The following is a 22,312-nucleotide window of genomic DNA, read 5'->3' as shown; positions in this document are numbered from 1 at the left end:
CAATCAGCCCACCAGCTGCTGCTCAGGTGCACACTTTATTTTGACTGTTTGTCGAAAAACAACACTTTAATAAAGGAGACGTATGAGTAATCGACAAGAGAGACGAGATGGTATTTGTGTAAACAAAAGGTTTGCTTTGTCTGCTTTTCTTTCTTCAAGAGCTGTTGAAGTTCAAAAGCTTACTTTTTCAACATACCATCGAAGAAAATACAAAGCACTGAAAGATAGAAAAATCAATGAGCCTTTTGTGAAATGATTTTTATCAGGATTAATTCAGCCGTATAGGACTTTTCCTTGTATTCTTTGTTCACTTTCTTGTTTTATTTCTCCGTTATAAAAACTGGATGAGCTCGCGGCCACAAACCCTTAATTGCCTCATACATAAAGCCTCATTCTGGGTTTAATGTGGCACTGTATCCTCCTGCTGGCGATGCTAGACAACCCTCTGGTGCTTTTTCTCTTTGCATAATCTTAACGAGTAAAGCCCTCGTTACATCCCCGCAGCTGAGGCAACGTCACTCATAGTGCTCTCAGTTTACTCTCCTTTTCCCTTCTCCACAGCAGTTGGCAAACTGGAGTCCTCACTTCCTAATCCCCCCTATAAACAACACAAGAGCAGTCATTTACATAGCCCATTAGGATCGGCACTGAATGGGAGAGTCCGCACTGTTTAATGGAAAACATTTTATTGCAAATGAATATTTTATGCTATTGACATGCTGCGACGACGCTGTGCTACTGTGGCATGCATTACTCATGTGTTAGACTGTGGAGAGGGCTTTTCTACTGACAGCAGATTAGACAGTCACCCGTCAGAAATGTTCATGTCCCTCCGCAGGACTGTTGCTTGATCTCTTTGATCAAGCTCAAACTTGTTGAATTGATGTTTCAGTTTTGATGGATCAGTTGATGTTAGTACATTTGAAACAGGATTTGGGATTTCAGTATTTTCTAATCATGCAGTACACTGCATTTTATCAATTCAAAAAAGTGCCATCCACGGCTCATTTCATAATTTATTTTATTGGGTGAGTTCTAATTTTTATAGCTACTTTTATTTTTTAGGACTTCCATAGTTAATGTACCAACTAGTATTATCAGCATACAATTTCTTAGTAATTTTAATTGGTATCTAGTGCCATTTTTTCGTTTAATACAGGCAGTTTGTTGTGTTTACTAGTTATAATGTGACTAACTATGTGTGTTATTAGTGCTTTTGAACTTCATTTTAAACATATCTATTATTTTAGCATTTCTAATAATTAGAAAATATATATATATATATATATATATATATACTTTTGGTGAACTGGCCAAATTCCCTAAACACGTTTTGGGCTGCAGTATGCACTAGGTATATTGAAAAGACATGAAAAATAGGAAGTACAGAAGTGCTGCTGCTGCCTCTTTTTTTTTTTTTTTTTTTTTTTTTTTTGAGTCACCCGATGCGACCAAACGGCTGCCTCTGAGAATGTCTTCCATCCCTCAGCACTTCACAATGTTTGGCCCGTGTCCAATGCTACAGTAGTCGGCTTGCATTGAACCCATCTCCTTTACTGCATAGATAGCCATATACTTTGGAGTTGATTCTGTTGCTTCTTAACACTTATGATAAATAATTTGAGTTCTTTATCATACTAAAATATTAAAATGTCATCTAAAGTAGAGCTTACAGAGACAATGCAACCAGATTAAAAAATTCTGTAAAAGTCAGTGACTTTATGCGACAACAAGCGACTAGGTTTAAAATTGTAAATGCCAATGAGCAGAGATATTAATATGGTTTTATTGATTTCTGCAAAATCTCTTTGGATACTTCCTATATTGCAATTTGGCTTTGAATATAAAGATTACGGACTCATCATATTTTCATCTTTCAAAAGCTGTTTATTTCAAAAACTGTGACATTTTTCATTTGTTACTTCGTTTAGACCCAGAGATCCTTCAGTAACAATTGAATCCCCCATCAAACATTCCACAAGTGTGTCGTCATACCCTGGGTTTGTGTCATTAATGCTCTTCCTGCGTGAAGAACGAGGAGGAGAAAGTCAGAACATCCTGACCGGAGAGAACGGCTGCAGCTGTTTGGGATTTAGGTGTAGTAGGCTTCCCTATCATGGACAAGGATTACTAGAACTACCTCAGAGACTGTTTGTGAGCTAGATCGTGGCACGGCACTGATGGATGAGTGCATGCACACGTGAGTGCATGCATCAGCTTGTTGACTTAGTGTGCTGTGCAAATGGACTGATGCGAACAGCTGTTGACCCTGTGTTTGCCACCAAAAAAAGTGCACCGTACTTTCAACAATCTGTTGTTTGTATGCGTGCAGACTCGATCATGGCAGGTCCTATCAAGAGCGGCATTGTTTGCACGAACTCCCTGCGCCTTGCTCAAAGAGCTTTTCAAAGTATAATCAATAAGTTTTACTTATTCACATCAATAGAGTGTGGTGCATATCACTTACAGATGTGCTAAGCTGGCCCTTCTCCGGGTCGTGTCCGCACTCCACTGCATTTTCAACTATTATCGGATTTGTTTTCGAAGCAGATTCATAGCCTCTCGAGAGCTGTCCTGGAGCACCCTTCTGTACCCTTGTACCTTGATGCACAGCTTCTGTGACAAGGACAACAACTGCTGTTGTCCTCTAAGACCCAGCATGCATTGCATTTACTCTTCAGCACTGCTTGAGATAAGCTCGCATATCAAGCCCCGTACATATTAATTCTTTCCTTTTTTTTGTCATCCTTTATTTTCCGTTTTTTGTGAAAGATCATCCCAGTTCATTGGGAAAAGGTCACATCGGTCGCCATTTCATATTTACCCTTGAGGCTATAATCTTGCAGTGCTGAAGCTCATTTCGATGATGAGTGGTTTGAGTTAACAGAGAATCGGCCATTCCACCCCCACACAGCTCTTCTGCTCGTTGTAATGAGCATGTGCTGTGAATTTTTAAAGATGTCCAGTTGTCCATGGATCGCTACGAGACAGAAGTCCACTTCCGGAGTGCTGCGGACTGTTAGAATAACATGGGAACTGAGTAATGATGTCTCTGAGTGCACTCTTGTTTATTGTCCTTGGATCAGTGTTGGTTGAGTATTACGTAGGATGGTACAACAAGCTGAATTTCATTTACTCTAATTGCAGATCTTTATATATTATATTTACTTGATGGTGCTTTGATGTTTTAACTCTTACTTTATTACTTGAAAAGCAGTTTTACTTGATTGCACATTGTCCTGTTGGATCTCATTGAGGAAGTTTCACTCAACAAAGACATACAGTGGTTGTTTTTTTTTTTTTTTAAATAATGAAAGAGGCCTTTCTTTCCTAGTGGAATTGAAGAAGAGGCTAGTTATTACGTTTTAACCACCCTGTTCATGCCATATTATCTTCAGAAATGAAAATTTTTACTTTAAAAGCTACGTTTCACAGCTTTAAAACAAAAAACAGTGTCCAAAGAGATTTTGGTAAGGGAGAAAGCAGCTTTGGTCATGCTGATGAAAGACCAAAATCAAAGAATGTTCTGGCGCCCCTGCTCTGAAATGGATTGGTGATGTCGATCTAGTGCATGGAGAGCAGGAATGATTGGGAAACATTTGGATCATCTTTAGCAGCCCCACAGCTGCATTTGCAGACCTCTTGGATGGAGTCTTACTGTGTAATTCAGGGAATGCTGAGATGTCATTTCTCATCTTAGGAGGGAAATGGAAGGCGGAGGTGGCGCTGTTGTAACTCATGTTTCAATAGGAGAGGGGTGGCCCGAGCTGTGCGTGCGTGCGTGTGAGATTGGGGTTTTAAATCTGCTGAGACATCTTCTGCACCCCTCATCTTAGCCGCGTTATAGAGAACTATCATTCACTCAACACTGCCACAGCTGCTTTATTGCACTCACTGTATCCGTAGCCTGCAAATGAATCCTCACTGAATGTGTCGGAGAGTGTGTATTTTTGTTTTTTGTTTCTGAATTCACGCATACATGCCTTTTAGTAAATGTAATTGAACTTATACAGTATTGTTCAAAATAATAGCAGTACAATGTGACTAACCAGAATAATCAAGGTTTTTCGTATATTTTTTTATTGCTACGTGGCAAACAAGTTACCAGTAGGTTCAGTAGATTCTCAGAAAACAAATGAGACCCAGCATTCATGATATGCACGCTCTTAAGGCTGTGCAATTGGGCAATTAGTTGAATTAGTTGAAAGGGATGTGTTCAAAAAAATAGCAGTGTGGCATTCAATCACTGAGGTCATCAATTTTGTGAAGAAACAGGTGTGAATCAGGTGGCCCCTATTTAAGGATGAAGCCAACACTTGTTGAACATGCATTTGAAAGCTGAGGAAAATGGGTCGTTCAAGACATTGTTCAGAAGAACAGCGTACTTTGATTAAAAAGTTGATTAGAGCGGGGAAAACCTATAAAGAGGTGCAAAAAATGATAGGCTGTTCAGCTAAAATGATCTCCAATGCCTTAAAATGGAGAGCAAAACCAGAGAGACGTGGAAGAAAACAGAAGACAACCATCAAAATGGATAGAAGAATAACCAGAATGGCAAAGGCTCAGCCAATGATCACCTCCAGGATGATCAAAGACAGTCTGGAGTTACCTGTAAGTACTGTGACAGTTAGAAGACGTCTGTGTGAAGCTAATCTATTTTCAAGAATCCCCCGCAAAGTCCCTTTTGGGTCCAAGGGCCACAGGCAGTTTGTGAGACGACCCCCAAACTCTGAATTCAATCCACAGTACACAGTGAAGACAGTGAAGCATGGAGGTGCAAGCATCATGATATGGGCATGTTTCTCCTACTATGGTGTTGGGCCTATTTATCGCATACCAGGGATCATGGATCAGTTTGCATATGTTAAAATACTTGAAGAGGTCATGTTGCCCTATGCTGAAGAGGACATGCCCTTGAAATGGTTGTTTCAACAAGACAATGACCCAAAACACACTAGTAAACGGGCAAAGTCTTGGTTCCAAACCAACAAAATTAATGTTATGGAGTGGCCAGCCCAATCTCCAGACCTTAATCCAATTGAGAACTTGTGGGGTGATATCAAAAATGCTGTTTCTGAAGCAAAACCAAGAAATGTGAATGAATTGTGGAATGTTGTTAAAGAATCATGGAGTGGAATAACAGCTGAGAGGTGCCACAAGTTGGTTGACTCCATGCCACACAGATGTCAAGCAGTTTTAAAAAACTGTGGTCATACAACTAAATATTAGTTTAGTGATTCACAGGATTGCTAAATCCCAGAAAAAAAAAAAATGTTTGTACAAAATAGTTTTGAGTTTGTACAGTCAAAGGTAGACACTGCTATTTTTTTGAACACACCCCTTTCAACTAATTGCCCAATTGCACAGCCTTAAGAGCGTGCATATCATGAATGCTGGGTCTTGTTTGTTTTCTGAGAATCTACTGAACCTACTGGTAACTTGTTTGCCACGTAGCAATAAAAAATATACTAAAAACCTTGATTATTCTGGTTAGTCACATTGTACTGCTATTATTTTGAACAATACTGTATATATATATTCGAGTGTAGTCAGTCTAGTAAGTATTCAATGAAGGCTGTGGACATACGCATGTCGTTGACAGTTTATTATTGTTTCTCAAGGTTTTCGGTTAAACTTTGCTAATTTGTATAAGAAAAATGACTTAACATGCCTTGAGTTTTTCACCATTTTAAACAGATTTTTACATTCACTGGTTTGTTGAATAATTTTATATTTAAAGTTAAATAAAACTACAAACATTTCATGTGATATGTTATTAATATCAAGAAATAATTGTAGAAAAATATAATTAAAATATTAGATTAAATATAGCGTCACACTAATGCAATACTATGATATTATTTTTCCATTTCCATATGGTCTTGGTTTTATCAGTAGAATGGAAGATATTATTTTTTGACATAACATGCACCTATATATATATTGTGTGTGTGTGTGTATATATATATATATATATATATATAGAGAGAGAGAGAGAGAGAGAGAGAGAGAGAGAGAGAGAGAGAGAGAGAGAGAGAGAGAGAGAGAGAGAGAGTTTGTGAATATACAATATTATAATTAAATTACTAATTCTTTATCTTTTGATGTCCTTTTCTAATTCAAATGTGATGTTTGTGTTAATTTCAGGAACCTGCATTCTGTGAATTCTGGAGGCATATTTTTGGAGGTGGTGGCCATCTTCGATTTGTTTTGAACAGGACTGGTAAGACTACCTTTTCTAAAAGCACAACACTGATTTCATTCAATAATGATTGTACCCTATTGTAGTTTTAAAAAAAAGAGAAAAAGGGGAGACTGACCTGGTGTAGAAACAAATAATGTTAGAATCAATATACTCCAGCTGTATGAAAGGAAGGTCCTGCCTGTCAGTTTAAATTATAGATAATGGTATTTTTGCTCTATAATGTGTATAAGACTACAGCCTGGACTGTGACCCCCCCCCCCCCCCCCCCCCTTTTTTTTTTTGCTGTATAAGAAGCACAATTTATGATACCATTGTTGTCAGATTTTATTGACATACAAATAGCTGCCCATGGCATTATAATGATTGGCTGTGAGTGAACCGTCTTGATCCAATGAGGGCTTTTAAAGATGCTGGGATGACATTACAATAATGATAGTTTGACACTCCTTAAAGAGTTTCCTCTAAATAAGAAATCTCTTTTTAAGAGATATAGCAGACTGGCCCCAAAGCATCATAAATCAAAGTATTATCTGATTAGCGTTGAAATCCATTAAAATTATGTCTTCCCATACTATCACAAAATGCTGACTTACAGAGATCCTCAAACATATCTTAAAGCATCTCTATGAATAGCTTGACCCTCTATAGATAGTCCTGCATCTCATGATTGGGCTTCATATGAGCCTCATGCTCTGATATTTGACTACATAATTAACTCTCTCATAGTGCTGCTGCTAGCGGTGCGCTTTGTAAAAATACTGCATGTGATCTAACAGGACCTCTCACTTTCTCTGGGGCTCCATAAATGCAAAGCATGTGTGTGTGTGTGTGTGTGTGTGTGTGTGTGTGTAAAGGTGCTCTAGTTGTTCTCCTAACTGCCGAAGGCTGGCGGATTGGCTAGTGTTGCCAAACAGGCCGGCTAAAATTAGTGTGAGGCCAGATAACCTGCTGCAGCAGATCAAAGGCGAGCTGACCGGCCGGCGTCAGCATGGCTAGGGATACATTTATGTGTTTGTGTGTGTGCTTGATAAACATTGAGTCAGTGTCATCATGGAGTATGTATGTAGACTATGTAACACTAGGGGTGCAACGGTTTAACTTAACAGTCCAGTTTGCATTGGTTTTGGTAGGGTTCGGTAAGTGCAATGTTTGGGGGTGGGGGGAGCTAGGTGAGTGATTTCCTTGTTTGATTAGCATTAAGAAAGTGCTTTCACTTTAAGAGTATGTTATGTTCAACTGAGTTCTCATTTGCATTTTCTGGCTCTTGAACGATTCAACTGGAAATTCTTATATAAGTTCAGGTTAAGCACAGATAGCAACATGGGCTGTCAGGTCTCACCTGCGCATGTGAGCAATCAACACTTGGTTGATGATGGCGTAGATGACTGGTCATATTCGAGCAAACTACTCGCATTGAACGAAGAGTGAATACGCCAGAGTGCATATCCATCGATAGAAACATACATTAGCCAAACTCTGTCCATTTTACTTGTTGTTTATAAAAAACTATATTACAGATGCGTTGTCAGACTTACATTGAACTGCCATTTTGGAGAACATTCACTGGACGCAAGCAGCGTATGCTCATCTTTGTCAGTCGTGCTGCATGGATGCGCTGTTTTCGCTCAAATCAAAGTGTAAATACACGTATAAAACGTATCCTTGTGTCGCAGCTGATGAAGAATAGCGTAATCTGTTTGCGTTCAGCAGATAATCTCCAAAATGGTGCTACGGTGATACGGAGAGACACAGAGGAGACAAATGGTTGAATAGTTATTTTTTATTTCTTTGGGTACAAAAGGTCGTCGCTTCATAACATTACACACTGATGGCAGATGGACTATTCTGACAATGTCTTTCATACTTTTCTGGACCTTGATAGTGGTATTTACTTGGCAGTCTATGGGACAATCTCAAGCCTCCCGGTTTTCATCCAAAATATCTTGTTGTTCCGAAGACGAACTACACTTTTACGGTTTTTTCATTTTGGGGTGGAGTAACCCTTTAGAACACAGTGGTATCGTAGAAATAGCCTTGGGGTGTAGTACTGGTTAGTAGTTGCTGTGCTAGCAAAAGTGTTCAGTGGTGTTAACATGTTTTTTAGACAATAGGTAATGCCATATTCTGTGAAGTGCCCTGGAATGCCATGGTAATTGTGTTGTCTGAAAATGATAATCGTAGTATTCTCATGTGCATTTTATTTTATTTATTAAAAAAAAAAAAAGTTTCCCCAAAAATATTTAGCAGCAAAAACTCTTCCTACCTTTTGGGTGAAATAAATTCTGCCTGGGTGAACAAGAAGAAACAGTAAAGAAGAAAGAAAGTGAGCAGTGAATGATTTTCTGTTTTTTTTTTTCTTGCCAATATTGTTGTTTGATTAATGTTAACAACATAATAGTGAGCAGCGGTTCTGTTAGGTGTGTTTATGTTGCATGACTCAATGTACAGATCTGATATTTTGACAGATGTTCAGTTCTTTCCTGCCTGTTTACATTCCCTGAACTGACTGCGTTTACATTAACATCTCGACAAGACATAGATTTTGACTGTAGAAGTGCATTTGACTATTCACATGTGTACTGTATTTGCATTATCGTGAGTGCTTCTCAGAGTAAATACTGTTTGAAGGGGTTAATCAGGGTACTGAATTGAGTTGGTACTTGATAGTTTTTTTTTTTTGTATGAGAATAAATTGGGAGATCCATCTTCTCAGAGACAGTTTTACCATGATGCTGTACACTAAAGCATAGCATTCGAAATCGTTTATACACAAGTTGAACTCAGAAAAGTTGCATCTGTAAATTCATCCAATTTAATTCACTGCTGCTGCAAAAACGAAAAACAGCTGTAGGTCGTTGGACTACAAGTTTTTCAGTTTCTAGTATTGCCTTATCTAATGCCATCAATGTATATGGTAAAATTCCAATATAGTATTGTGTTGTAGCAAGCCATGAACTGACGCTCTTGTGCCCTTGAGCAAGGCACTTATTCTCAGGTTGTTTCAAGAGGATTGTCCCTGTAATAAGTTCTGTAAGTGTATTGTAAGTGTCGGCTGAATGACTATTTCGGTGCATTTCCTGAGCATGCATTGACTGCTTAAAGACTCATTTTACATAAGGCTTTTGTATCAGGATGTGGTCTAGAGGTGTGATGTGCCCACACTCATTTATATATACCTATCTGTTTTCATGTGTATTCAGCTGGTGGATCAGCATATTGACAAGGGAGGTCACTTAAATATCACCATCTCTGCGTTGCGCTGCCCGTTCCGCCCTGACCACAGGCATGCAGCACAGCTCCGGCCGCAGTACAGGGAGGTCACGCGTAACTCAAACCCAGAGAGGATAGAACCAAACAAGGCCTTCTAGAGGCAGCAGTATCCATTTTAGGGTGCTTTAGGTTTTGAACGGACCACAGCTTGTTTGATACTGGTGTGTAAGCAGCAGGCTTGGGGAGTAATGGAATATATGTAACGGTGTTACATAATCAGGATACAAAAATCTAGTAACTGTAACCCGTTACAGTTCCATAAAAAAATAGGTATTCAGATTAGTTGCATTTTGTAAAAAGTGGGAATACTATTATATAAATAAGTTTTTTGACAAAGCTGTATTTAGCGCGGTTTCATCACATAGTAGTTCCTATGTGTAAGCTATGCATGAATAATCTTGCTTTAACAAACTAAGTAGGCTACTGAACCAACTTGAACATTTGCAGGTACGACTGGCATGGAAATCATCATGTTAGCTAAAATTTAGTGTTTGTTAGTGATTTAAAATGTGCATGACTGCGGTTTTGTGCAAATTTTGTAGCAGAAAATGAGCTGGAAAATGTAGAAACTAACACGAGAGTCCTCACACCCCGGGTCAGTCACTAAAATAAAGGATGTTTTATTTATAACTTTGAAATATTTGAATTAATCTCAAACTCTTCACTGACACTGTTATCTCCTTTATAAACACACAATTTCTTAAACTTGTATAAAACCTTTTTATGCAATACATTTTTAATGCTTTGATTTAATTATTTATTTTAACATTGTCATGATTTTAATTATACAAAAAATATGTATAATCATAGTTTAGGGTTGGACATATAGGTCTACAGCTAGGGTAAAACAGTATGTATATTTTTTACACATTTCAAAAGTAGCAAAAAATGCTAAGCATGGTTAAAGTTTACTAATTAAAGGAAATATTTGTTGATGATACATTTAATCTGTCATCTTCTCCATTAATCATTCATTATCTAACTAAGTGTAAAATATTTCTTGCAAGTACCTGTGGTGGTACTTGCGTCGATTAACAGAGACTTACAGAAGCAGGGAATTGGAACCGAACAATTAAACCAAGTGTGAAACAGCCTTATACACCATTTGCATTTAAATCTACTTTCAAGTACTTTGTCTCATGGACAGTTGCTCAAGGGAAAACGGCAGACTCTGCTTAATTGGGTATTGATTGACTACGTTTCGGCAGGGAGACAATGAATTACCATCTGGAAAAATGGCGGAGAGGCCCTAGACACAAAGACAGGCGGAAATACTCATTCACTCAGCATTTATTTATACAGCTGAGTAATTAATGATGCAGGAGGGGATGCCTGATTAGGCTAAAGATTCGTAAGATTGTGTTTATTTGTGGATGTCATGATGCAGAAGCGTCCATGATTGTGGTGCAGGTCTGTGATTTTGGAGCTAGAAATGGTAAAGTTTGTATGGGAGAGAGTGAGAAAGAATACAAAGGAAGACAAAAGCATGTGCGTTTACCCTCTGAGGATATTAATTTGGCCCTAAATCGGTTCCCTGCATTGGTTTTCATTGTCCTGGGAGCAGTGATGAAGTTTGATACGCTTGCATGGTCATGCTCATTTAGGCAGGATTTAAGCAGACTGGTTCATTCGCTCAGGCAAAGCAACTTAAACAATTTAAACACCTTAAAGTATTTATGTAATACATTCACGGTGGAAGAACAAAGTGATAATAAATGGCAAAATGATAAACTGACAGCTAATTTTCATTGTCGTGGGTTTAATTAGCACACGTTGAGTCAGAGAGTTCATGTCTTTGTCTTGGGATAAAGCTTTGCAATATTCAAATGAAGCTGTATACCAGCTTCACTATTTCACTGCCAGTCCATTTTCCATTTGAGCATTATACAGGGGAATTTGAGCAGGAACGCAAGGTTAATTTCCTTTGTGCTACTGTTTTCTTGTAGCATGCCTGCATCATCCAAATGCCTGAAATTGAAAGGGAAATAAATGGCACAATATGTTTTCTTTATTTATTTTTAAACTATGCAGACATTAATTCATGCAATAATAGCTGTCTGCTCTCACAGTTTGTTGTGTGTAGGTGCTTTTTTGTTGCTTTTTATCTTAATCAGCCTTTGGTAATAGGACTTTATTTAAAAAAAGCTTTGTCTGAAACATAATGTTTTTGCAGGTAGTATACAGAGATATGAACAAGGACACGTATGATTCCTGTAGAAAGCCATTCATCTCAATAGCAGACGCACATGCTTCCCCTTAATGGTTTAGTTACAGCATATGATAATTCATTTTTTTTAAACAAGATATCACAAGCTGTATCTGGAAATGTAATACGTTTTCTAAATCTTATGTAACCAAAAACAAATACTAATTTCTGCATAGTGAATTTTAATTAGCATTGCCTTGTGAGTCGGTGTCAAGACATTTGAAATTAATTTACACTCAAACCTACACTTACCTCAAATTTGTAACCTTTTTGTTTCAACATTGTGTTAGGCTTTTTCAAATCCAGTGTATTAATATTTGTTTGCTTTGTCTCTTAAACATCACCTGTCGAGACATGATGCAGTGAAAGTGTGTGCGAAATTCACTTTTTTTTTTTTTTTTTGGTACTCTTTTACAATGACACACACAGGGATTGGCAGCGGCGTTTAGTTTGAGACACTGCTAGAATGTCACAGCAGAGTTTAAATCACTTGATTATGAGGAATGACCACACACCGTCTCTGAATCAGTTTCTTTAATTAGAGTAAGCTGGCATCCTGCTGTTTATCTGTTTGATAGTGCCCATGTTTACCCAGCATGTTACTCAGCAACAGAGGTCAATAATGGCAGATTATAAGTATGGTTTATGTTTTAATAACTAGGGTTGAGTATCGATTAGGTTTTTTACGACACCAGTGCCATTTCAATACTTTTAAAACAGTACTGGTGCCTGAACCGATACTTAAAAAAAAGAAAAAAAGAAAAGAGCTCCAAAAACCTATGGATAAAATCAAAGAACATTAAATATATTTCAGATAAATCCATAGCTTTCATGCGCTTCTTGGAAGCTCTCATTTCACAGGTTGTGCTTCCCTTACTTTAGACTAATACTTTAGACTAATAATAAATGTATTTCATGATCTAGGTCATTATTTAATACAAAACCACAACGGATTGAAGAGCGTGCTGAAAGACGAGGAGGAGACCAGTCTGCTGCCATTTCTATATGAAATTTAAGCGGACTTTGAGTACAGTTTATGGAGCTAAATGCTATAAACCCGGTAAAAAAGCCTAGCTATGCCCATGCTTCTTGTTTAAATTTCAGAGAACCAGGACAACTATTTCAATCGATCGCTCAGGCGATTATGAGGCACCAAAATCTGCCTTCTGATTCGGTTTGGTGCATACAGGTTCCATAGGTATCAGTGCCAATGGCTCTGGGTTCCGGTACACAACCCTATTGATAACCATGCGATATTGGCTATTTTTTATTGTCCAGGGAATTAAATACTTGATAGATAAAAGGAAAAAGAAAATAGCATTTTAAGCTACTCTTTCTATATGTAAATGCCCACCAAAGCTCCTCTGCACTACAGTGTGATTGTGCCTTTTAAGATGGCACACAACTTTCTACTGCAATGTCATTTGAAAGTTGCGGAAACATTCCACCAGCTCTGTATGTGCAGTGATAGATAAAAGATTGTATTCTATGTCTCATTATTTCTTTCTCAGTTCTCCAACGTAGAAGCAATTGCTCCAATCCCCCCATGCTGAAATAACCGCCTCTCCCCTGCAATTGCCAGTGTGTGAGATACAATTCGATTGTGCCATTCTCTAAGGACTGAGTTTGCCTTGTATTGATCTATCACAGACTAACACCCATTGCCTTTATTAGACGCTTTAGCTTGTATGTATTACAATATAGCATCTATATCACATGGGTCCTCAAGATAGATACAACAAGAACATCTTTTTGCATGGCTAGTGATAACATGTTGGAATGGGACTATTTTTATTTAGTTGTCAGTTTGATTTGTACTTGTATTTCGGAGAATTGTGGGGAAACATTTTGCGCAGCGAGTCTAATATGGTTTCCAATCTCGCGGTTGTATTAGATTGACTGCTGATAGAATAAACCCCAACTCTGAAGTTTGTGCAAAAACAATAACGGCTGGCAAAATAACAGGCTAGTTCCTGCCATGGGTTATGATGGACTTCTTATAACCTGCAGTGGGAGAAGTTTATTAAAAGAGACCTTTCTCACTTCACCTCTGTTTCACCTCACTTTCGGACCACCAGTGAGATGACCTCTATCACCCTGTGCTCGAGCTCCAGGACTCATCTCACACCTTTCTGACAGCACAGTTGCACATATCCTGACGGGAAGGATTTTTTTCTGTGCCGATGATTTGTCAATCAGACCTTTTCAGTGATAAGGACATCTTACTATAAAGCAGCTCTTGAAGATTAACTGCAGAGCCTCATTAGTATTTTAGTCAGGTTTTGTTTTTCTTTGTTTTATGCTGTACTGGAATGAAACCTGTTTTGTGTAAAGGGTAGTTTTCAAAGGCACAGTTTGGATACAGAAACAAAACGCAGAAATAATCAGTTAAGTCAACCTTGAAGGTGGTATTACATTATCACTTTTTAAGGTGAATTTATTTTTATTTTTTGGATTTTTTTTTCTTCTCATATCTCACTTAGAGACTATGATTCATAAGTCATTCTAGGTTTGAACGTAGCACATGTACTGACTCAATCAATGGTATGAGTTTGAGGTGGGGACATATGTTTGCCTGACCAATGACAGATGGGGAAAGTGGTTTATCTGCTGCAGAAATTAAACACTTAAAAAAAAGTGTTGGAGCCAGCAGGGAACTCTGAATGAATATTAAAGTGTTTTTGATTCTGTATTCTAGATTGGACGTCACACAGAGTTGTTCAGGTGGATGGACCGTTGTATTAGTAGTGGCAGCTGATGGGCGTTGGACATTATTGCATTTTTAATTTGAAAGGAAATACATTATTACAATGTGAGTTAGTTGGACAGAGAAGCGCATAAAGCTTCCCAGAGTGTTTTATTATGCAGAATGCATCCAAAAGGAAGTGACACAGAGTGGTAATGTTATTAAAGGAATAATTCAGACAAAAATGAACATTCTGTCATCATCCAAATTGTAGTTTTTATTTCTTTTTAGGAAAAATCGGAAAAACATTTATTTGACATGGCATTTATTTTTACATGCCATTTGACATTTAAACTTTAACATTAAAAATGACTGAGCTACACCTGTTGCCAATTCGACGGAGTCAGAAAAGTAAATTTAGAGAAAAACTGAATTAAAGTTTTCTGAAGATTACAAAGCAAAATCACCTAGCAATGTCACCCCCCCCCCCAAATAATTAATTTTTCTTAATTATTACTAGATTAATATTAGCTACACATCCAAAGTTTTACCCCAACAGTTTCCCAGTTGTTCACTTAAGATATAACACATTATATTTGCATCAATTGTGTGAATACTTGAATATATTTACCCTACTGTAAAGCTGTGTATATAACCTGTATAACCTGTGTATCGGTATAGAGAATAAAAATTTGCCCCAACTGTCAGACTTTGTGCTGTATGTTCTTTGAGATTAATTTACACTACATACTATCTGAACACACCTACAAGGAAGGTGCATATCTGGTTGATAATCCATCACAAATTATTAAAGCTCCATTATTTACAATGCATTCTTCTAGATCAAACACTAGAGCCAAGTCAAGTCACCATTATTTATATAGCGCTTTTCACAATGCAGATTGTGTCAAAGCAGTATTAAACAGGGAAATAGTGTGTCGAAATAGTGTGCCTTTCCTCTCTGTTCAGATAAAACTAATTTTAGGTCAGATTGTGCAGAGGACTCGTTTGGTTCCCATGGTCTTGTCCCGATGGCCATCTAAGAGACAAGGTCTTCACCGGTGATCGGTCTCTTATTCATTTAAAACGGTATTCACATATGCATAATCTCTTCTATGTAGACATAAATAAAAGTCTCTCCATCTTAAGAACTAGCAATGAACATCTTTTAATTAACAACTAATGTTTATTCTAATGCTGACAAAGTCTCTCATTTAACCTCGATCTGATTCATGAAATTAAGTTCATGAGCATTTAGTCTAGAGCACTCTTTGCATAGAGATGAAAACAAATGATGCTCAGCCGCTAATGAAAATGAAATTACAGATTAATTTCATCAGTGTTTCTAAATCATGACAACTTCGGTTCAGGTTTAATTATCAATTATCAAATCATTTCTGCATGTAAGGTGCAGCGTGATTTCCGAATGCTGTTTGTCATGACGGGCATCATAGGGGCTTTTACACAAGAGAAGTGCTTTCATAGTTATTGTAACCATTGGCTTGGCTTTTTCTGGCATGTTCGCACTACGGGAACTGGGACTGATTCTAGTTATGGGGGGACTAAATAAAAAGTGAAGTTACGTGTGGCCAAGTATGGTTAACCCATCGAAGTGCACACACACAGTAGTGAACACACACCCAGAGCATTAGGCAGCCATATTGCTGTGGTGCCTGGGGAGCAGTTTGGGGTTCGGTGCCTTGCTCAACCTCAGGTATTAAGTGGTGGAAGATAGCGCTGGTCATTCACTTCCCCCACCGTCATTTCCTGCTGAACCTGAGACTCATGCCCACAACATTCGGGTTACAGGTCCGACTCTCTAACCATTACGTCACAACATTATACACGTGTATGTTGATTAGCCGAAAACATGCCATTTGAAACACCGGGACTTGCAGTTTTCAAAAAGCCATACGTACTTCGCAAACCAACTGCGCAAACATGTTGAACAGCGATAGATAGACTGATGCTAAAGTACAGACACTTTTCCATCCTTCATCCTCCAGTTGTTGACATTGTCATTTAAGTGCGGCATTCAATATTGCTGTTTGTTGGCTTACGTCAGTTCAGTGTTCCTAGAGGCAGTACAAACACAACCAGGAAAATGGCCTTAGGGGAAAATGTAGTTCTCGGTGGACTGTCCTTTTGGCTATAGTTCCTATAATGGAATCATAACTACCTGGTCTCAAAACTACCATATATTCTCCAGTGCTATTTACCAATGTTGGTGAATCAAAGCAAGGCACTACAGGGAGAGAATCACTTTGATGGCATAGTGAAAGATAGGGCTCACTGGGTGAAAGGAGTATTTTAGAATTCTATTATTAAGTGCTGCAATGACTTTGCCCCTCTTGGGAGTGATTATTTTGTAGCTTTTCAGTTTTTCCCAATCATCTCTAAATTGCACGCTTGATCTTTAGCAATAATTGGTTCTATTTTGACAGTTCGACGTCTATCCCATTGATGTGGGGCTTAAAGAAAAGAGAAAAATGGCAACGGTGCAACAAAAAGATATTAAAAGAGAGCTCTGATAAAACCAACAGAGCTAAAAAAAAAAAAAAAAAGAGGGAGAAACAGAGAAACAAGAGTCAAAGAGGACATTTGTATTGTTTTAGGGCTGGCATTTCTGAAGCCCTCTCTAAGTGCAGCTAAGAGTTGTGATCAGTGGAGGTTTATGGGAATGGCTTAAGGTGAAATGAGCAGTAATGACATCTTGTCGATGTGCCCTCTGTGAGAGTATCAGACCAGAACAGAGTTGAGACAGCCTGTCCTGAGCACAGCATTGAAAAATGTTGCTGCACGTGAATGTGAAGCCTCTGAAGTAACCTTCCCAGCATGCCACTCATTGAACAGCAACACTCACAACATGTACTGTCCCAGTGTAGATGATGGTGTTTGGGGATCTGAATGTAAAGAATCTTTGTGCACCTGATATCATGTTTTGTCATTCTGTCTGTAGTTTGAGTCTTCTGTATATCCGTCTGTTGTTCTGTCTGTAATTAAATCAATCTTTCTGATATGTCATTCTGTTGTTCTGTCATTGTTTCTGTCAGTCATCCTGTAGTTGTATCTATTGAATTTAAGCATTCGGTTTTTCTACATTTCTAATATTCTATTGGTCCATTGTTGTAATTCCGACTATCTAGAATTCTATCGTTCTGTTATTTTATCCTATCATTCTATCTATAGATTGGACGCTCTGTCTTTGGCGTTCTGATGTTCCATCATTCTGTCATTATTCATTTTTGTCTTTTGTTCTGCCATTGTATCTATTGATCATTCTTTCACTCGGTCATTTGACAACGTTAGATAGAATTGATTGAATGATGAAAAGACCAAACGAAAGATAGAACGTGAAATAGAAAGAAAGAGAACGACTGACAGATAGAATGACATAACGACAGGGCAACCAATCTATAGATAGATATAGAATGATAGATCATTCTATCTTTTGTCATTTATGAATTCTATTCTTTTAACATTCTGTCATTCTATCAATGTATCATTGTAACTATCTGTCTATATCTGTTGTTTGCTTTTTTTTACATTTTACAATTTTACAGTTTTGTTGTGTGTATATATATATATATATATATTTTCTCTTCTTGTTCTATCTATCGATTGTTCTTCTTTCTGTTATTGTATCATTCTGCCTGTCATTCTATCTTTCATTCTGTTTCATTTTATCTACAGTATCATTCTGTCGCTCTATCTATCGTTCTATCTGTAATTCCAGGAATGAAAAGATGCAGTGAAAGGCTTTGTCGACATCAGCAGTGGAGATGTCAGGGTGTGGGTGAAGACTTCACTTTAACAGTGTGAAGTTGGAGGAAGGAAGAGAAATAGCAGAATGGAGATAGGCACGTCAGTCCGCCGTGAGCTGCTTTTGTCTGCTGCTGATCTGCGTCAAAGAGGATTAGCTGTGTTATGACATTAAAGTTGAAACGACGTTATCATCTGTAGCTGACAGGAAGGATTTGCTCCCTAATCGGACTACTAATGCACAGGGAGGTGAGACATGATTGGAGGATTTTTTTTATTTATTTGTTCTATTTATATCGGAAGACCTCTTTTTTATTTACTTAATCCACTCGGCGGCCGACGGCATCAGAATGTAAACATTTCTATTTCTCTGATCTCAAAGACCTGTTGTAAAGAAACAACAATTATCACATGCAGGAAATGGAATGGGTAATTGTCCTCCTCATTTTTTTTACTCAACAGTAAAAGTTTTTTTTTTTTGTACTCAATTTTTATTGTCTTGTCTTGTTGGGTAACAATATAAAAGAGATGTTGTGACAGTACAGATATATATAGCAATACATTCATCACCCTCCCATCCCACCCCCCCTCCCACCCCCCTACCGCATGGGATACAACAAAACTATCAGTGTAGCACAGTCAGTGCTATAGAACAGTTCACTTAGTGTCTTTCCAGTAAAATGTCCTGAACTCTAGCGATTCCATTGCTCCATGTTTGTATAGTCCGAGGTGTAGCGCCGTTGATCTTGGCAGAAGAAAGTTCAAGAAAAAGAATCTCTAAGAACATGTTCAGCCAATGCTACTCAACAGTAAAAGTTGAATTTAAACAGGTGCAGTACAGAGGAAAAGAAAAAACAGCAATTTTGCATCCGCAAATACCTAAAATACTTAAACCATTTTCTTTACTAAATATCGCTCTGAAGTTCCTTTCACCTCAGGGTTTGCAACATTTAAACTGATGGCCTTTCTTCTCGCCTTTTTGGAATTTCTCCGGTGTGCCGCTGCTGCCTGGCCCGCTGCTGATAAATAGTCTTATATTTTTATAACTAATGTTTTTATGGTGGTAGACCACACAGAGGGCAAAGCAGTTCCTTTAAAATGTAGCTTGTCTCAAATGGTACCATGACCATAACCTTGATGTCTTTGTAAAGGCAATAAAGCTCTGGTTGTTTGTTTGTGGAAGGGTGGGAGTTTGGAGGTTGTATTTGGTGCTTCACATATCCCTGCAAGTGTATTTAAGTTAGTGGCTGGGGGTTTCTATTTTATCAGGATGTGAATAGATGCCTGTCAGGTCTTGTCATGGCTGTAGTGGTGTGATCAAGATAAGCCACACGAATTGAAAAGTGTTTTTGGGAGGCCCAAGGACAGTACACTCTCAGAAAAAGGTACAAAAGCTGTCACTGTGGTGGAACCTTTTCAAAAGGTGCTCTTTTGTACTTTGTCTTCAAAAGGTTCATATCAGGACCTTGAAAATACATACAGCGGGTAAAATAAGTATTGAACATATCACCATTTTTCCTAGTAAATCTATTTCTGAAGGAGCTGTTGACATTAAATTTATACCATATGTTGGTAACAACCCAAGTATTCCATGCAGTATATACAAAGAAAGGAAAGCAAATAAGTTTAGGGATAATGAAATGGAATGACACAGGGAAAAAGTATTGAAATGTATTTAATACTTTGTTCAAAACCCTTTGTTGATAATGACAGCTTTAAGAAAACTCCTGTATGGAGAAACTAGTTGTATGCATTGCTCAGGTGTGATTTTGGCCCATTCTTCCACGGAGTCTTCAAATCTTGAAGGTTCTGTGGGTCTCTTCTATGAGCTCTATTTTCTATTGGATTCAAGTCAGATAATTGGCCTGGCTATTCTAGCAGCTTTATTTTCTTTCGCTGAAACCAGTTGAGAGTTTACTTGGCTGTATTTGGGATCATTAGCTGGGTTTCCATCATCTTGTTTTTCTGCATTTTGAACTATTGCGTTAGAATCGAGTGAAGAAAATGCAGATTTTCGAATCAAAATGCCTTAATTTGCAAAAAGTTTATGCTCGCTTGAGGTGGTGTTTGACGTTTTTGGTTTTGTGTTAATACGAATAATGATGAGATTCAAATGTACTTGAGAATACATTTTTCCAAACGCATCAAACAAGTCATGTTTTTTTTGTGATATAGGACGGCAAATCCTGACTAACCAGTGGACCTCCAAAAGCAATAGCCACATTCATTGTGTTTCATCTGCTCATTCTGAGTTGCAAGTAATTTATTATATAGGAAAATTATTATATACAGTAGCTTCTCCTACTTTTCTTACTGATGTATAGTGCCAGTTTATCAGGAAGTGATGATTTTTTTTCTCTTTAGCCCCTTTCACACTGCAATTCTGGCAAATACACGGGTAAAGTGTTCCGGCAATTGTTCCCCGGTCGCTAGATTTTGCACCTTCACACTGCCAGTGCTTACCTGGTATTTGTGTGTGCGTTCACACACAACCCGTAAAGGTCCCGTTAAGACACGTGACATCAGGGCGTGACATGTAATGTACGAGTCGAAAACGTTAGGAACGTTATATTTTCACTGAAGCAAGCGAACGATCTCGGCGTCAGCGTTGAAAATGAGGAACTAACTGATCCCTGCTTCATTACAGTTTCCAAATTTTTTTTGTCGCGAACGTTGATCTTCCTTCAAAACAGCCAGTAAAAGAGTCACGCGATAACGCGCATCACTACGACACCGCATTAGATCTGGCTTTTGTTCACACAGCGCTCGTCCCGGGACTGAACCCAGCAATGTTACTAGGTCCCCGACCCGGCTTCAATGCCGGAATCAATACCGCGACGTGTTTGCTTTCACACAGAAGGCGACCCGGCAATGTTCCGGCAATGTGCCGGATCCGACGTGCAGTGTGAAAGGGGCTTTTGACTCATTAGATGGAAACGGTGCTTGTAAACAAATGTTTTTTGTGATATTCCAATTTTGTCAATAAGTTAAATTCGCAACTTTTGATATTCGCAACTTTTAATATTATCACAAACCAGCTTTTTGTATATCAGACTCATACAAAATTTTGTCTCTGCCTACTCTGCCTACATTTCTACAAAAACTGAAATAAGTTGATCTGTTGGTACATTTTGCTGCACTTTTCAGATGACGTCCACACTATAAGCTGAATAATTTTTCTCCATTGCATATTCATGTCTATTAAATTTTTTTTCCTGTGAGTACAAAGTGTTGCACGGCTGTTTTGTAGTGAAATTTCTGTGTATGGCAGTAAATAGCATATTTAATTTTCTCTGAAACCGATAATTGTGACTGTGGCTACGTTTTATGTTCCTTGTTTGCATCAGGGAAGTTCAGAAATGAAATTTAAGCTTTTCATATGATACACTTTGACTCCTATATACAGTATACCAGCTCTAAGCCAAATAATATTTAAAATAGCTTCTTCGTACTTAATTCAGTTTCTTTTATTATAGACTCTCTATCTGACCCTTGAGTTTTAGAAAATGTACTATATTTATTTGTTACACCCACCAGGCTTAGTAACTGTATACTTTAATCTGGAGGGTAGGGGGGTTATAAAACTACAATTTCAAAAAGTGCCATGCTGGGTTACTGCAGGGCTATAAAGACATTCCTCTGATTTAGACTTACCACAGATTTGGGCCTCTCTGCCACATTTAACAACAAAGTTTGTTGCTTTTAAAACACCTAGTCCTACAATTAGTATGCTGTTTGCGTCTGGCTAACTTTCAACTGGACTAAAGCCCATGATGCGAGCTTAAAAAGATATGCTTAAAGCTTTTAAAGTAAAGAACAAAATTGATTTTTCTTGAGTCATTTAGCCAGGCTGCAACACTAATAGCCTTCCATTAAGTGACTATGCCCTCTGACTGCAGGCATTGAAGAGCCATTTGGCACACGATTAAATTAATGAAAGTTTGTGTCAACACAACATTTGACTTATAAACAAGCATTATTTATTCTGATCGTGAGACCATTTGTGCTTTGATTAATTTGAATGTTCTGGTTGCTTTTACTGTGCAAACAAGCTGTATGTCTTTTTTGTGTGTAGGCGAGGGTGGGGTAAGATGCGCCTGTGTGTAAGCTGTGTCAGTCCATTAATCTAGCAAACATACTGAAATTCTGTCACATGACCATACATGTAGAAAATATTTATAAT

The 22,312-nt window shown here is 38.0% G+C and overlaps 1 protein-coding gene across 3 annotated transcripts in view; it reads left to right on the top strand.

Annotated features, from left to right (window-relative positions):
- The window catches only part of LOC113118214 (tetraspanin-9-like), a 171,999-nt gene that overhangs the window by 41,075 nt on the left and 108,612 nt on the right, over positions 1-22,312 (top strand). For 2 of the 3 annotated variants that reach the window (XM_026287220.1, XM_026287219.1), the window contains exon 2: positions 6,148-6,223. Coding sequence is in view for 1 of the 3 variants with exons in the window: in XM_026287219.1 (XP_026143004.1) it covers positions 6,148-6,223 (76 nt within the window). In the remaining 2 variants the exon portion in view is untranslated. Of the gene's footprint in view, positions 1-6,147; positions 6,224-18,081; positions 18,379-22,312 lie in introns of those variants that run through there. The other variant, XM_026287222.1, reaches the window with a different exon arrangement.

This window comes from Carassius auratus, chromosome 18, assembly GCF_003368295.1.
Source record: "Carassius auratus strain Wakin chromosome 18, ASM336829v1, whole genome shotgun sequence".
Taxonomy (NCBI): domain Eukaryota; kingdom Metazoa; phylum Chordata; class Actinopteri; order Cypriniformes; family Cyprinidae; genus Carassius; species Carassius auratus.
This window is presented reverse-complemented; position numbering and strand designations above follow the sequence as displayed.